Source organism: Triturus cristatus, chromosome 12 (genome assembly GCF_964204655.1).
Source record: "Triturus cristatus chromosome 12, aTriCri1.1, whole genome shotgun sequence".
Lineage (NCBI taxonomy): Eukaryota > Metazoa > Chordata > Amphibia > Caudata > Salamandridae > Triturus > Triturus cristatus.
In genome coordinates this window covers 230,153,433-230,170,342 of record NC_140595.1, presented here as the reverse complement: position 1 = coordinate 230,170,342, position 16,910 = coordinate 230,153,433, and the positions used below count along the sequence as shown (strand labels likewise).

At 46.2% G+C, this 16,910-nt stretch overlaps 1 protein-coding gene across 2 annotated transcripts in view; it reads left to right on the top strand.

Annotated features, from left to right (window-relative positions):
• Positions 1-16,910, top strand: part of PLEKHG4 (pleckstrin homology and RhoGEF domain containing G4) — a 1,592,954-nt gene that overhangs the window by 844,587 nt on the left and 731,457 nt on the right. For both annotated transcript variants that reach the window (XM_085638629.1, XM_085638628.1), the window contains exon 11: positions 2,697-3,637. In XM_085638629.1, coding sequence (XP_085494755.1) covers positions 2,697-3,637 — 941 coding nt within the window. The remainder of the gene's footprint in view (positions 1-2,696; positions 3,638-16,910) is intronic.

Here is a 16,910-nt window from a genome sequence, read left to right as displayed (position 1 = left end):
CCAGTCTTGGGGAACATTCCACTCGTTCAGCTCAAGTTTCACTTCGACTGGCAGTCAGTGTACAAATCACAGATGAAAGGAGCTGAACCTGAGAAACAACTTCTTACAATGGTTTTCTGAGAGCATGTGTAGAGAGGGGGTGGGGGTAGAAGGGACAGAAGCCCCCCAGCATGTCTGAACTGCTCCAGAGTCAATCAAGACTTCTTTCAGCAAGCAGGAAGTGGGATAAGGGAGGGGGTGGCAAATGGTGAGCACTTTCGCGGCCGCTTTGATGTTCTCAGTGGCCGTGCGGCTCACTGAGAACATCAAAGCTGCCGCGAAAGTGATCAAGCAGGCTGACAAATGGTGCGCGTGCCCAGCGCACTTGCACTGTATTTGGAGGCCTGAAAAGCACTAGTTTGCACTTCCAAATCCCCGTTTGCTAAAGCTCTCGCCAGAGCAGCGCTAAAGCGCTGGCTCAGGCGAGACCTAAAAATGATTGCTTTATTGAAAGCTTTCACGGATGTGGTGGGCTGCTGGCCCTAGCAGGCCATCATCCCTGTGATTTTAGCAATTCCTAGGGGTCACAAATAGCGACCTACCTCATTAATATTAATGAGGTAGGTCGATTTGCTACCCCCTAGGAATCTCGAAATAAAACTCTTGGAGTTTCATACATAGGAATAGTGATCACCTAATTGCGATTTGCAGAAAATCAAAATTAGGTAATCGCTATTACTAATGTTGAAACATGTGGCCTAATATGCGGGGTTTATATGCACAGAACACCTGGTATTTTCTGAGCATTTTTCCCTGATAAATATCGGTATGGTTGGACCTGCAGAAATGTATCTAGAGAACAGTGGCGACGTCAACCCCCAGCTTTAGCAGCTACAGCGGGGGTGGACTTCTTTCATAATTAATGTGAAAGGGTGGGAGGATGAGTGAGTGAAAGGATTGATGTGTGGGTGATGGATGGGTGAGTGACAGGGTAGATGATGGATGAATGAGTAAAAGGGTGGATGGATAGATGCATGGATGAATGAGTGCATAGATGGATGTTTTGAAAGGAAGGGTAGTTGGATGGAGGAGTCAAAGGGTGGATGGATGAGTCAAAGGGTGAATGGGTGGATGAATAAAAGGATGGATGGGTGAGTGAAATGATGAATGGATGGTGAGTGAGTGAGTGAGTGAGTGAGTGAGTGAGTGAGTGAGTGAGTGAGTGAGTGAGTGAGTGAAAGGGTGGATGGATGAGTAAAACGGATAATGGATGGATGAGCCAAAGGATGGATGAATGCATGGATGGATGTATGAGTAAAATAATGGCTGGATGATTGAAAGGAAGGGTAGATGGACGGCTAGATGCAAGGGTGGATGGATGGTTGAGTGATAAGCGCATGGATGGCTGGATGAGACAAAGGATGGATGTAAGAATGGATGGGTGAAAGAATGGATGGATGAGTGAAAGGGGGGTATATAGATGGCTGGATAAAAGGGTGGATGATGGATGAGTGAAAGCGTCAATGGATGAGTGAAAGGGAGTATGAAAGATGAGTGAGTAAAAGGATCGATGGATGAGTGATAGGGTAAATGGATGGATGGATGAATGAGTGGATAGACGTGTGGGTCGAAGGGTGGATGGATGGATAAATGGATGAGTGAAAAGGTGTATGGATGGATAGATGAGTGAAAAGGAGGATGGATAGATGAGAGAAAGGGGTGGATGGATGGATGGAGTGAAAGGATGAACGGATGAGTAAACGTATGGATAATTGAAAGGATGAATGGATGGATGAAAGGGGTGGATAAGTGAAAGAATGGATTACTAAATGGTAGGATGGATGGATAGGTTTGATGGCTAGCTTTGAAGATGGATAGATAGGTTTGGATATAGATGGGCAGACTAATGGAGGAACGGAATAGTAAAAGACTGAATGTTGGATGAAACATTGAATCGTTGACAGAATGTGAAGGTGAAATGGTGGATATCTGCGGATGGAGGGAAGGATGAATGGATAGATGCATGGATAGGAGAAACAAGCAAGCTATTTTGGAGAGGGTCGCGATGGCTTGCTTGGTGCCATAAGACCTTTAGTTCAAAGTGGGGGCTATTTTAATGTTCTTGCTACTCCCTTGCCAGGGAATACAATTTGTATCGCAATTAGCCAAATTCCGAATTATACAGTACCAGGAGCAACCGCACATATCAGGATTTAATGGCCAACTTGTAATGAGCACCTAGATCGGAAGAGGTGTGGTGCCGCGGCCAGGGCGACTCACGGTTCGATCCCGGCGCTGGCGGCAGATTAGCCCAGCACCATATGACTCTGGGCAATAGCTTGCTTAATCTTACCGACGGCCCCCAGCGCCTAGAGACCCTTACGGGTGATTGTTCGCGCTTTACAAATGTGGATATTATTATTATAGATAGTAATGCGGCCTAAAACGGCTTCCTTCTCTCCCCGGCTGCCCAGCTGCCCTCCTATCTCTCCGCAGCCCTGGTGCAGGCTTCTCAGCAGTGCCCGCATGGGTCTCACAGCTGTGGTTTCTGTTATAAAGAGTGGTTTGTGTGCAGTGGTTGTGAATAGCCATTGAGCGCGCTTAGAGTCCTGTGCTGAAAGACACTGTGCTTTTGTGCTATCGTGCTGGCGTTGTTTTTCTGACTGCCTTAATGATTTGTGCCGGCTAATTTTAATTGCTGTTTTATTCTATCCTAGGCTTACAAGTGGGCCCTGGAAGGGATGCGTCACCTCGCCTGCATCTGCATGGAGGACTGCTACTCCCCTGGTAGCGCAGCAGCCGTTGTACAGTGCCTCGAGGCCTACCGTGGGCAACACCCCGAGATCAGCGAGGAGCACTTCATGGAGATGAAGGAGTTGGCCTTTAAACTAGGCAGCGACGGCTGCGCCAAGCACTGGAAATTCGCTTGGTCCAAGTGTCAGGAGACAAGGCAGGCGTTTGAAAGGAAAATGGAGGCCGCCATGTGGACCAAACGCGTGGGATTCTGCGAACAGCCTGAAGGAAACTGCAAGAAAACTGGAACTACTCCCGACCGGTCTGCGGTTACTCATTGCCATAGTTCAGATGACATGGACCGTCAACAGCATTATGAACGCAGTAACTGTGTGCATTATTTCCACCATAAGTCAATTCACTCACCTGCCGGGCAGAGGGAACAAAGTTTGTCTCAGTCCGTATGCCGCCATGCTCAGCCTGGCCAAATTCCCAGAACAGCTGATCGCACCAGCTCCTTTATGGGTGGGATGTCAGTGAGGTCACTGACCTCTGGGCTTAGGAGGATGTCACTAAGCAGCGTTTCGGGTGAGGAACAGAAGCCGGAAGCCAGCTGGAACGTTCCCCTCCAGCCATCTTTGTCAACAAGAGTTGCCCAGCGACCCTTCCAGAAGAGGGCCTTACGTAAGGCACAGAGCTTTGATATCTCTGGCAGCGAGAGCACTCACTATGAGCGCCAGCGCACTGTGAGTGAGCCGGGCCGGCGAGGGAACACGGGCGTTTTCATCAAGGGGTTGGAGGTGAGCAGCACTGAAGTGGCGGACAGGTCTCACACGGCCCGCCAGGCTGCAGTGGATGACGGGGCAGCAGAATGCCTGTCAGAAATGCACAGGAGCGCCAGCATGGAGTCCAGTAGCTGCGGCAGGTAAGTGGCAGTGCATGTGGCTCAGAGTACACTGATAGTTATGTCTGATGGCTCAGATCTGCCCTGGACCAAGGCCGGCTGCTGGTGTTCAGTAATGGTGGCTGCAAAGTTGCGCCAAAGCTAGCTAGCTTCTGCCTAGTACTGCAGGCCAACAGGAGGCATTTCCCAGTTTACATTGCCCAGTGATGCTAGATTCAAGATAGGCACTCCCTTTCAGCAGTGTTAGCCTCCAACTGGCGTCAGATCCAATACAGCTTCTTTTTTTTGTTTTTTGTTTTTTTGCTGCTGTTCGAAGCATTATTTATTTATTTTTTAATTGAGATTTTTGCATGTAGTCAAATAGTACATAACTGCACATTTCTTTGATATAATAATGCAATTGTTTAAAGTGGTATTACATGTGCATAATCAATACATTGTGTTTACCATGAATACGAACAAAAAGTAAAAAAAAAGGGAAAAAGAGAAAAAATTAAGAAAAAGAAAAAAAGGCTAAACTTCCGCCTTTCCCTTGTAATGTCCTTGCACACACATATTCACTTTGTCACTACATAGGTTATCATATCGGTAACGTTTCAAAGTCTACATAAATAATATCCACAATATTATACATCTCAGCACTATTGTTTGTTTTACCACCCGCAATCCATGGCTATCTCTATACATGAGTACACACGTGAAACTTTCCAGTCCTGGTGTCTGGTCATTTGTTAAATACCCCGAGCTTCCACTCCCCCTGTTCCCAACCAGGTCACAAACGGTTCCCAGATATCCTTTGGTCGGGTCCTGCTGGGCATTAGCTCCCAATAGTGTGACAGTTGGTCTTTGCAATAAGTAGCATCACTCACCCACGCTGCTACGGTTGGGGTGCTTGTTTTTTCCAATGTATTGCCACCTGCCTTTTTGCCAGGAGCAACAGAAATGCTGTGAGTTTCCGCTTTCCCTCGGGTGTTTCTAGGACGTAACCCAGCAGTGCTATCAACGGAGAGCACACCACAGGATGGCTCGTCATTTGTCCAATGTGGTTAAATACTGCTAGCCAAAACTGTGCTATCGGTCGGCACTCCCAGGCCAGGTGGACAAAGGTGGCCCTCTGGGAGCCACATTTCCAACATCGCGTGTCTGAGTGAAGCCCCATGCGATGCAACTGCATTGGTGTGCGATGTAATCAATGCAAATGATTAAAATGAATCAGTCGACGACAATAATTCGGCGATAGATGTTCTAGTAGAGTACAACAAATTGCCCATTGCTTATCTGTTATAGTAATGCCTGCGTCTGCCTCCCAGTCTGTTTTGGAGTGGGCTACGGTGATAGGGGACTCCCGCTGTGTAATGCTATATATTCATGTGATTAGTTTGCGGGCAGATGGTACAGAGATAATATTTTCCAGAGCCGGCAGCGTGGGGGGTATTTGCGGAAATTCGACATATCTAGCCCTGCAAGCCGCTCTGATGTGATAATATAAGAGCATATCTAGTGCTGTAGGTGGTGTGGACTTGCACATCTGTTGTAATGTAATAAATGTACCATCTGGGAATAGATCACTAGCTTTCAGTAGCTTGTGGGACGCCGCCCTCTGTTTGGCAGCCCTATCTAGGAAACAGGGCCGGACTGGGAACCAAAACCGGCCCTGACAAAGTGCTCGGCCGGCCCCCCCCCCTTCCGGGGGGTGGGGGTGCGGCCGAGCACTTTGCCAGGGCAGGTTTTCGGCCGATTTTGTTTCAGGGCCGATTTTGCAGGTATGCTGCAAAAACGGCCCTGTAACAAAAACGGCCCCCAGGAGCCCAAAACTGGCCCCCACCCGTGCGGCGCACCGGGGGATTGCCCGGTGCACGCTGTGGTCAGTCCGGCCCTGCTAGTAAAGGTGTAATGAGTGGGTTTCCACCTATCGACATAGATGGCGCAAAAATAACTCTTTGGTGTGCCCTCTTTACCAGCCCTTGCCATGCCCATCTGAGTGTTTCAACAGTGTCTATTTCTAGGTGAGGGCGTTTATATTGTTGATAGAGTGCCGTATGTAGTGGGAGCGGAACTACCTTGTCTAGTTCAATTGCCACATGGGGTTGGTATGGTGTGGGATGCTGCCAGTAGTGGAGGAATTGCGCTTGTGTGCAGTGTGCATATAATTCAAAATCGGGTGCGCCTAGTCCTCCTTATGTAAATGGCAGTGTTAGGATATCCCAGGAGACACAGGGTTGTTTACCAGCCCATATCAATTCCAGTATGTTAGAGCGTAGTCTTTTAAAAAAGTGTGTGTTTAAGGGCATTGGTATGTTTACAAAGAGATATAGTTGTTTTGGAAGTACAACCATCTTTGTTATTGCTATACGGCCTGCCAGGGAAAGCGGCAGATGTTTCCACCTTTGTACTTCCCCTTCCAGCTAGTCTATCACCCTGCCATAATTAACCGACCATAACTCCTGCATATCTCTACTTATCCATATCCCCATTTACCTGATCGGACCAGTGGCCCATTGTATTGGAAATTCCGTGTCAAAGGGAGTGGTGTCATCTGTCAGTGACAGTATTGTTGATTTGGCCCAGTTTATCTGAATCACGTTAAACCTCCGTAGTGCACCAATTCTCTCATTACTGGCGCGAAATTCGTTGCTGGGTTGACTAGATATTTATTTATTTATTTTTACAATTTATTAAGCGCAACGTTTGCCCTTAGGCGTCTTGGCGCTAAGACTTTCAGCAATAATCAAAGGGGATGAAATATAGCAGAAACAGTAGGCATAGTTATTGGTTAAATAACCAAGTTTTCAGTAATTTCCTGAACTGAAAGAGAGTTTGACTTAATTTGATGTGTAGTGGTAACTCTAGCTGCTGATACCACAAAACGTCTGTCTCCCCAAGACACAGTTTTTGTGCGTGGGACAATGATTTGTAAACTAATCATAGATCTCAGGGATCTGGTGGGTTGATATAAGGTTAGTTGATCTTGAAGAACTTGTGGGCCTTGCTTGTTTAGGGCTTTAAAAGTAAGACATAAGGTCTTAAATTTGATCCTGTTCCTGATTGTAAGCCAATGAAAATCCCTAATGGTTTGACTAATAGAAGCAAATTTGGGGGTTTTAGAAAGCAATCTTGCCGCCGCATTCTGGATTGACTGCATTTTCGCTCTCACCCGAGTTTGAGCATTTGCAAAAAGGCCATTGCAGTAGTCTAAAGATGAGAGAACTTAAGTGCTCACCACTGTTTTAGCCGCATTGTCAGGTAGGAACGGAATGACTTTTTTAATAATCCTTAATTTCTGAAATGCAGTTGAGGCCGTCTGATTTGCATGAGAGGCGAAATTAAGTTTATCATCGAAGACGATACCTAGGTTCCTAACTTTAGATACCAGAGTCGGCAGCGTTCCCATAGATGGAGGCCACCAGGCGGATGACCACCCTGGGGAAAGTTTCCCAAAGATGATTACCTCAGTCTTCTCAGAATTTAATTTTAGGCAATTCGCTGCCATCCAGTCTCTGATTGCCAGCATACCATCCTGGAACCTTACCGCTACCTCCTCCCCATCGTTCTTAATGGCAAGCACAAGCTGGGTATCATCCGCATAAGAGGTCAGGCTCATCCGGTGTTGTTTATATATATCGTCATATCATCTGCATACATTGATAGGAGCAATCCCCTAGAGGTGAACCCTATACTGCGCTGTGTATGATGTTGACGAAGTCGGGCTGCTAGGGGTTCAGTAGCAATAGCAAAGAGGAGCGGCGACAGCGGGCAGCCTTGCCTCGTTCCTCTCGTTATAATGATTGGCTCTGAGATTTGGCCCTTTACCCTAACTCTCGCTGTGGGTGTGGTATATAACAGTTGAATTTGTTTCAAGATAATGGGACTTAGCCCCATGCGGGCTAGCAGCGTGAAAAGGAATTTCCACTCAAGAGAATCAAACGCATTGGTGGCATCTAATAAGGCTGCAATGGCTTGAACATATGGAGCTAGATAATGCAGAAGAGCGAAAAGATTGCGAAGGTTGTGTGCCGTCGAGCGGCCGGGTATGAATCCCGATTGGTCAGGGAGTGCTATTAGTGGGAGAGGTGGCTGCAGCCTGTTCGCCAGTAGCTTTGTGTAAATCTTGGCATCAAGGTATATTAAGGAAAGTGGGCGGTACGAGTCTGGCTGTGTAGGGTCTTTTTCTGGTTTGAGCAGAGTTATTATTGTAGCTTCACGCATAGTCTGTGGCAACAGTCCAGTCTCTAGTGCTTCCTGGTACACCTGCAAAAGTCGTGGTGCTAGAATATCTGTGTATTCTTTCTAAAAGGCCGCAGTCAGTCCGTCGGCGCCTGGGGCCTTGTCTGCTGGCATGCTGTTTATTACTTGCCTGAGGTCATCTGCTGTGAATGGTACTTCCATATATTCGCGATGCCATCGGTTAAACCATACTAGTGCTAGTGTATCCAGGTATTCTATAATGTCGGTCATCGGCAGGTCCGTCTGGGAGGTGTATAGAGTCTGGTTAAAGCGTGTCATAGTTCGTAGTACTTCCGGTGGTGTTCGTGAAGGAGGTGCATCGTGATTGTGGAGTTCAGTTATGTATGCCGAGCCTCTTTGCGTGTGCAGGAGGCCAGCCAGTGTTTTCCCTGGCCTATCTCCTTCCCCGTACCTGCGCGCTTGTGTGTATTTATGCATATACTTAGTTTTCCTTTCAGCCTCTTCCTGAAACGCTGTCAGTTTGCTTCTAATATGTGCTAGCGTGGTAGGAGAGGGGGTGGTGTAATTTTTGCGCTCTAGATCTCTAATCTCTCCCTCCAAGCGTGCAATAGTGTTTCATATATCCCTAAGTACTCCCGCCTTCAATGCTATACAGTCTCCTTGGGTTACCACTTTAAAGGCCTCCCAGAGGGTTCCCAGAGAGTCCACCGTGCCTTCGTTGATTGTGAAATATTCTGTGATTTTGTTACGTAGTTCCTCTCTAAATACCTAGTTCAGTAAGGCGCCTGATGGGAATCGCCAGCTGAAGGGCTGGATGTACGGTTTGGGTATGTGTAGTTTGAGTTGTACGGTTGCGTGATCTGAGTAAGTACGTGGATGATGTGAAGATTTGGCAATCCAGGCATGTAGGTCTTTAGTGGTGAGCCAGTAATCCAGCCTAGACCAGGCGTTGTGCTGGTGCGTTATGCAGGTCTCTTCCCTGTCATTCGTATGCAGTGCCCTCCAGGAATCTATTAGCTGAAGTTCTTCAATTATATCTTTCAGCACTGATGCTGCTCCAATACAGCTGCTTTAATCATATACTTCGGTCTACCAATCTGTGTTAGGCCTGATCCTTACAATTCTTTGCAGCAATGCTGCCTACCAAGTGGACAATAGCTCTGCTAGCCAGCCTCCTCAGCCCAGTGGTGCAGGGCACAAAATGACTACCCACATGGTAAATTGCATTCCTTCTCTCCATTGATATCATGGAATGTTGTGTTGGAAGTTCCATGTTGACTGTCCCTGGCAGTTAGACCAGGGCGGAGGTGGATAAATTACTTACCTGTAATCCTAGTTCTCTTCCAGGGAAATACTCTTCAAAGTCATAAGCACTAAATAGTCCCACCCACGTGCGGGGACCCGGAGCCCATATCAAATACATTGTATATTTATGTTTACGCCTTAAAAAGCACAAAGTACCCTAAAAGAGGTATGTAGTGAAAAAAACAAAGGCTACAGGACGTTATAGTTAGGAAATGGACAAAACAGAAATTCACTGAAAAAAACAAAGGTTATAGGGACGTTATAGTTAGTTCAGGTTTCACTCGTACAAAACCAAATTCAGCAGTTCTAGTTAGCCAACTATAACTTGCGCCCCCGCGATGCACTGCTTATGACCTCACATATTACTTCACTCATGACATGGTCAGTGACATCACTGATTACGTCACTGATGACATCTCAAATGACATCACTGATGAAATCATCCACTGACTGTTTAAAAAAGTTTGTGTGTTAAATATATATACCAAGGTGTATTGATGAATCAGTGGGTGTATGAGTGCCTGTTTGGATGATTCAGGGGGTGTGTGACTGACTGTATTAGTAAGGGATTAGGTGTCTCAGTGAATCTATGGGTGAGTGACTGTATGAATATCTGTATCTATCTGTCAGTTGGTGTCTAAGTGGCTGTATGGGTGTGTCAGTGGATATATGAGTTTTTGTACGGGTGAGTGATTGGTTCTCTGAAAACCTCTATAGGTGTGTGAGTGTCTGTGCAGGTGGTTGAGGGTGTGTGTGACTGATTCTATGGATGAGTGAATGGGTGAGTCAGTGGCTGTATGGGTTAATGAGTGTGTGTGTGGGAGCTGAATGGGTGAGAGTGTGTCAGAGGTATATGAGTGAGTAACTGGGTATGTGAAAGGCAGTATAGGTGAGTGATAGGTTGTATGAGTGAATGTATGGGTGAGTGAGTAAATTTGAGAGTGGCTGTATGGGTGAGTGTGTGCGTGTGTCAATGACTGTATAAGTGAGTGAGTACATGTTAGTATCTGTATACGTTAGTGGGTGTGTGTGTAACTTTATGGGTGAGTAAGTGGCTGTGTGATTGACTGTATGGGTGAATGAGTAGGTATGTGAGTAGCTCTATGGGTGACTGACTCAGGGTTTGAGTGGCTGTATGGGTGTATGATTGGACATGTCAATGGCTTCATTAGTGAGTGAGTAGGTGTATGAGTGGCTGTATGAGTGTGTGAGTGGATGTTTGTGTAGATCTATGAATTAGAGAGTGAGTGTGTAAGTACTGCTGCAGGTCTGTGATGAGTTTGTGAATGGTTGTGTGGGAGTGGGTGCATGAAAGGTTTTATGGGGGTCTGAGTTGGGGTTGTTAGTGATTTTGTGGATGATGTCATCAGTGGTGTAATTTTAGAGGTCATCAGTGATATCACTGAACAAGTCATGAGTGATGTAATATGTGAGGTCATAAGCAGTGCATTGCGGGGCGTGAATTATAGTTAGTTCAGCTAACTATAACTGCTGATTTTCACTGGTTTTGTATGAGTGAAATCTGAGCCTAGCTATAACGTCCCTGTAACCTTTGTTTTTTTCACTTAACTTCTAAGGTTTTTCTTTATTCCATTGCCTAACTATAACCTCCCTGTAACCTTTGTTTTTTTTCAGTGAATTTCTATGTTTTTTTTTAAGTAGTGATGCATTTGCAGAGTGGTGGAGAAAGGGGGCGGGGCCTCTGACTGGCTCTCAGGAATCCTGCTGTATAGGACTTACAGAAAGTACCAGGAGGGCTTTTTGGCATCCAAGGTCCCTCAGCATCCAAGACGACTTAATTTCCCAACCAGTAGTGTGCCAGGAGATGTGTTTGCAGAGTGGTGGAGAAAGGGGGTGTGGCCTCCGAAGATCTCTTAGCAATCCGGCTGTGTGGGACCTACTGGAGGTACTATCAGAGAAAGCTTCCTCGTGGCCTATATTTCTTTTATCTGATTGAAAATAAATTCAACATGGGCTGAAATAGATTTAGGCAATAACAACATTCAAAAACATAAGCATATTCATAAATCTTCACATTATTTATTAATTTTCTTTGTTTTATCAAGATTGTTTTTGTACTTTCTTTTACATATTTTTACATATAAAATCCATTTTATCAACATATACACACAATTTTACAATATAATAACATGACATTTTCATATGTCAACATCTTAGAACCCCAGGTAGAAAGACAAAAAAAGAAAAAACATTCACACACGCTGTCTCACATACATACCTCCTCAACTACACTCATACCACTTTCAATAAAACATATATCTGGAGAATGGGGGACAAAACGTTGTTTTAAGTCTCCACGACCTTTTAGAGAAACTGCATATAGCAGGATCTGAACAGCATGGGTCGACGCATTTCGGTGGCTTGAAGAATAGATAACACCACCTTCCTCAGGACCTGCCGGATATCAGACCAATCTCGCTAGCCCAGGGGATACTACTAATATTACTCCACCAGAGTTCTGTTATCAACTCTAGGAAATCTTTTTCTAAGAACTGTGGCCGGACTCAAAATATCTCTTATGCGCTGTGCATTGGGTGAGGCATCAATGCAAATATATTAACGATAAAACAATGTATCCTCATAGAGTCACTTCCGTAGAGTCTGTGATTCCTATGTTATTATACTGCGCCAATCCATTACGGCCGCATCCCAAATAAAATATACATAAGGAGGTATTGATCTCAGTCCAGGAAGGCTTAGTCAACAGCAACACAATTCTCACGGGCTCGACAAGGTGACAGCCGGCCAGAATGTCTACTGGAGGTAACAGGAGGGGTTGTTCACCCCCAAGGACCCTCAGCTGCCAAGTGGTCTTTATCCCCCAACTAGTAGTGCGCCAGGAAGTGTGTTTGCAGAGTGGTAGAGTAAGTAGGCGGGGCGCCATGAAGACCTCTCAGCAATCCCGTCGTGTGGAAATTACTGAATGTTACAGGAGGGATAATTGGCCCACAAGGATGCCCTTGGGGCCAACAACTCCTGTTACCTCCAGTAAGTCCCACACAGCGCAATTGCTTAGAGGTCTTCAGAGGTCACTCTCCCTTTCCCCACAACTCTGCAAACGTGCCTCCTGGCCAACTGATGGTTGGGGGATGAAGTCCCCTTGGCTCCAGAGTGTCCTTGGGGCCAACAAGCCAGTAGCGGCCCGTTGAGGGAGTTCTGCGGGGCGGGGCAGGGTGGGGGGTAGTAAACTCCGGCTCACGGCCGACCGGAGTAATGTAAATAAATAAATAAATAAAACAAATTTCATTGCGTGCGCTGAAATGCCAAATGCGTTTCAGCAAGTGCAATGAAATTAGTTTTATTTCTTTCTTTCTTTACAAAACTCCGGTCGGCCGTGAGCCAGAGTATGCTACCCCCCCACCCTGCCGCTCCCCCACCGCCCCGCCCAACTCCCTCCACGGCCGCTACTGCAACAAGCCCTCCTGTTTCCTTCAGTAAGGCCCACACAGCAGGATTTTTGAGAGGTCTTCAGTGACCACACCCCCTTTCTCCAGCACTCTGAAAACACACCTCCTGGCGCACTGCTGGCTGTGGGATGAAGTTCCCTTGGCTCCAAAGGGTCCTTGGGGGCCAACTACCCCTCCGGTTACCTCCAGTAAGTCCCACACAGTGGGTTTTGCTGAGAGGTCTTCGGTGACCATGCCCCCTTTCTCCACCACTCTGTAAACGTGCCTCCAGCCACACTGCTAGTTGGGGGATGTAGTCTCCTTGGCTCTTGAGGGACCTGGGGGCCAACAGCCCTCCTGTTAACTCCAGTAAGACCCACACAGCTGGATTGCTGGGAGGTCATCAGAAGCTACGCCCTCTTTCTCCACCACTCTGTAAACGCGCTTCCTAACACACTACTGGTTGGGGGACGTCTCCCCCCACCAGCAGTGTGCCGAGAGGCGTGTTTGCAGGGAGTTGGAGAAAGGGGGCGTGGCCTCTGACCACCTCTTAGCAGTCCCTCTATGTGAGACTTACTGGAGGTAACAGGAGGTCTTGTTGGGCCCTAAGGACCCTCAGCAGCCTAGGGGACTTAAACCCCAACCAGGAGGTGCGTTTGCAGAGTGGTGCAGAAAGGAGGAGGGTCTTATGGCGAGTTGCCAGGCTTTTTTTATTTAAATTTTTTGTTTTGTTTTCTAAGGGAAGAGGGAATGCGTAACCGCCCCTTCCCTCGGCCCTAGGGACCCCATCCCCCAGGGTCAGGCATTTTAAGAATGGGGAGGGGGGCCGCTCGTCCCCACTCCCAGGCTGATTTTTGCCAGGAGGACCCCATCCCCGGGGGCCTAGTCTTTATTACATCATCAAGCCTTGCTTATACACTAACCTGGGTTGGGGGTGTGTAGTGGCTCTGTCTAATAATGGATTCAATCCTTGCTTACCAGGCTACACCTGCCTATCAATAATATTCTGATCACAATATAGTGACAATAAACGCATCAAGATAGAAAATATCTAAGGTAGCTATTTGTTGTTTTTTTTTGTTCCAAGAAATGTTTATTAAGATTTTTATATCAACAAAAATAAGATCAAACAAAGGCAACATCGAGATGATGGAGTAGGCATTTACATGGGAAATAAGTAAGTACTCAGCTTAGTTTGGTAATGATATGTGGGTTCTATAGGAGTATAAGAGAAGTTCAAGCCTGAGCTCAGCCTCATAACACAATATAGAAGAGAGGAAAAGAAATTAAAGAAATTATAGCTATTATATCAGCCAACTAGCAGAGACAGGGCATCAAAAAGTATAAAACAGTACATTATAGTATCATCTTTATAGTACCTGCATTCCAGCATAATTAATACATGTTGATATAAAAGTTGGGATACTTATTTGTTATATGTAGTGGGTGACCTGCTGTCTCATGGGGGGTTTGTCATGGCGAAGTAGTTGTCCAGGGACTCCCAGACCTCGTTAGTCTGTGGTTTACAAGGAGAATTTTGAAGAGAGATATTGTCTACTCCTCTTAAAAAAGTAATCCAGTTCAGCCAAGCATGGAAGGAGGTAGCAGACGTGTTCTTCCAGTTAGTCAATATCGATTTACAAGCCGAGATCAGTAGTGAGTGGATCTGGGGGTCTAGGAAACCATGAATCAGGGTGAATGAAGTCGAAAACACTATCCCAGAAAGGGGAGACTGCCTTGCAGAAAAAGAGTAAATGGCAAAGGTAGCTGCATGACAATTCCAACAAGTTGGGTCATCTCTAAGGCCATTTTATGAATCTGCGCTGGTGTCCAAAATGTCCGATGGAGGAGCCAGTACTTTGTTTGGGCGAGGGAAGGAGAGATCTTGTGGGATACGACGGACTTCCAGATTAACTGCCACTTGTCTGGGGGAATGGACCCATAGCTATCCCAGTTTTTTAAGACTGCTCCTGTGATGGATATGTTTTTTGGTTTTAAGATGTGATAAAGTTTGGAGGACGGGTGACCTGGCTTATTGAGGGAGAGCATTGCCTTAATAATGAAAGGATCTTTGTCCGGGCAACTTATCGTAGACAAACTGACTTTGAGCTTAAGAAAGTCATAGAAATCTATGTCTAGTAGATTGTATTGTTGTTGGAGTACACTGAAGGGAATTGGTGTATCTGGGGTGCCCAGTTGCTTTAAGAAGTGGATGCCTTTTGATGCCCATGATTCTCAGAAAAAAGGTTTCCCCTGGATTTTGATGCTTGGATTGTGCCAGATCGATATCCTGTTTGAGTAATTAAGAGGAGTATTTAATATTTTATCGATTCTTCTCAGCACTCTTTTTTTTTCAAATATTTTTTTATTGCATTTTCAATATACAGCACAGCTTGCGTCAGTTACTTACATTTGCATGTGAGGAATAAACATACCAGATTTTACAAAACAACATTACATTTGGAAATATTAAGCAAAGGTTAAACCATAACTAAAAGTTTTCTTTGATGAGAAAATAAAAGCGCAAAGAGAAAAAAAGGGAGGGCAGAATTTCCATCATATAACCAATAGGGAAAATAATTCAAGTGGGCAGATTAGCGATGAAGATGTGACTCCATTGCAGAATACCTGCCTTTCTAATGCATAAAACTATGGCCCAGTGCGAACCAGTAATTCCTTCCAGCTGTAAATAGGAGCCCATATCCGTCTACCGAGAGATTTCCCTCTCTTGCCCTTCCTTTCATATATTCCCCTCTCAAGATTGAATACCGAGAGGAGCCGAGCTAGCCATAGCTGAAATGTTGGGGCGGCTTGGTCAAGCCAGGCTGAGGCAACACATATTCGTAACACTGCCATAGCAAGGAAGAGGAAGCAATGAGACGTGGTATGCCCCTGACTATTGTCAACCCCGAGAAGCATTAAAGCTGGGGTTAACTTAGCTTTAAGATCCAGGGTTGATTCGAAGAATACCGTAATGGAGGATTTTCTCATATCAAGGCGAGGGCAAGTGGAAACATATGGGCTAGATCAGCATTAAGAGAATTGCACCTTGAGCACCTGGTTCCCTCCTGCCCCCCCCCCCCCCCCCCCCATTGTGAGATCTTTTCCGGGGTATAAAAGAGTCCTCATCAATGGCGATCTTTCCGCCCCCTCTCCAGTCTCCGTGGGAGTCCCCCAAGGATCAACCCTCTCCCCTACCCTTTTCAACCTCTATCTTGAACCTCTCACCGAGGTGCTTCGTGCCGCCAACATCTCCTACCTTATGTACGCCGACGACACACAGGTCTACATTAAAATCTCTTCCCCTCAGGACATTCTCTCCCTAAACAAGGCACTCAAGCTAACAGTCCACTGGCTCACTGCCAACCAGCTTAAACTCAACGCAAACAAAACCGAATTCCTTCTGATCTCCCCACCCAAACCGAATCCAGACATCCAGGAATGGATCAAGACAATCACAGCACCAAACTGCCCGCCTACCATTGTTGACTCAGCAAAATCCCTGGGAATAACCCTGGACGGCAGGTTGAATATGCACAACCATATAAACGCGATGGCCAAAACGGCTAGATTCCACCTGAGCTACCTAAGAAACCTAAAACCCTTCCTCGATAGGTCCGACCTTAAAATGGCTACCCAGGCCCTTGTTATCTCCAGACTTGAATATGGATGCTCTACTCTCGCAGGGCTACCCAAGAACTCTCTGGCCCCACTGCAAGCCTGCCTCAACACCGCTGCCAGACTCATAACGGGCTCAAAAAAATTTGACCACATCTCTGCCCACCTCAAAGCTCTGAACTGGCTTCCACTGGAGGCCAGAATACAATTTAAACTGGCTTGCATAACTCACAAAGCTCTGTACACGAACTCACCGTCATTTCTTGCACAAAAACTTGTGTTATCCGGACAGGCCAGAAATTCCCCGATCTGCCAAAAACCTGCTGTTGCAGCCAGCACACTTCCGGAAGGAAAAAACCTACAATCGAGCATTCTCTGGAGCCGCTCCAAGAATCTGGAACTCCCTTCCACACTCCATTAGAATACTCCCGTCCTTGACACACTTTAAGAAGGACACCAAAACTTTCTTAATGGGAAACTACCTCATCTAGCGAACTCTTTACAATCACCTCATAGACTTGCCTCTTGTACCTTATAACTACCTGTTCAAACTATTATATTTTTATGGATTGGAAACCTTTTTATTGTTACTCTGCATGCTTCAATTTTTCTCCCTCATGTAGCTTGACTTTAAACTGCGTGCTCCACCTGTATCCCTCCTGTAACTTTCTCTCCCAGTGTGATCCCTCCCACCCTTATGTTTTATTCCCCCCCTTCAATCCTGTAAAGCGCTCTGATACCCTCACGGGTTTGGTTCGTGCTCTAAAAAACTGTAAAAT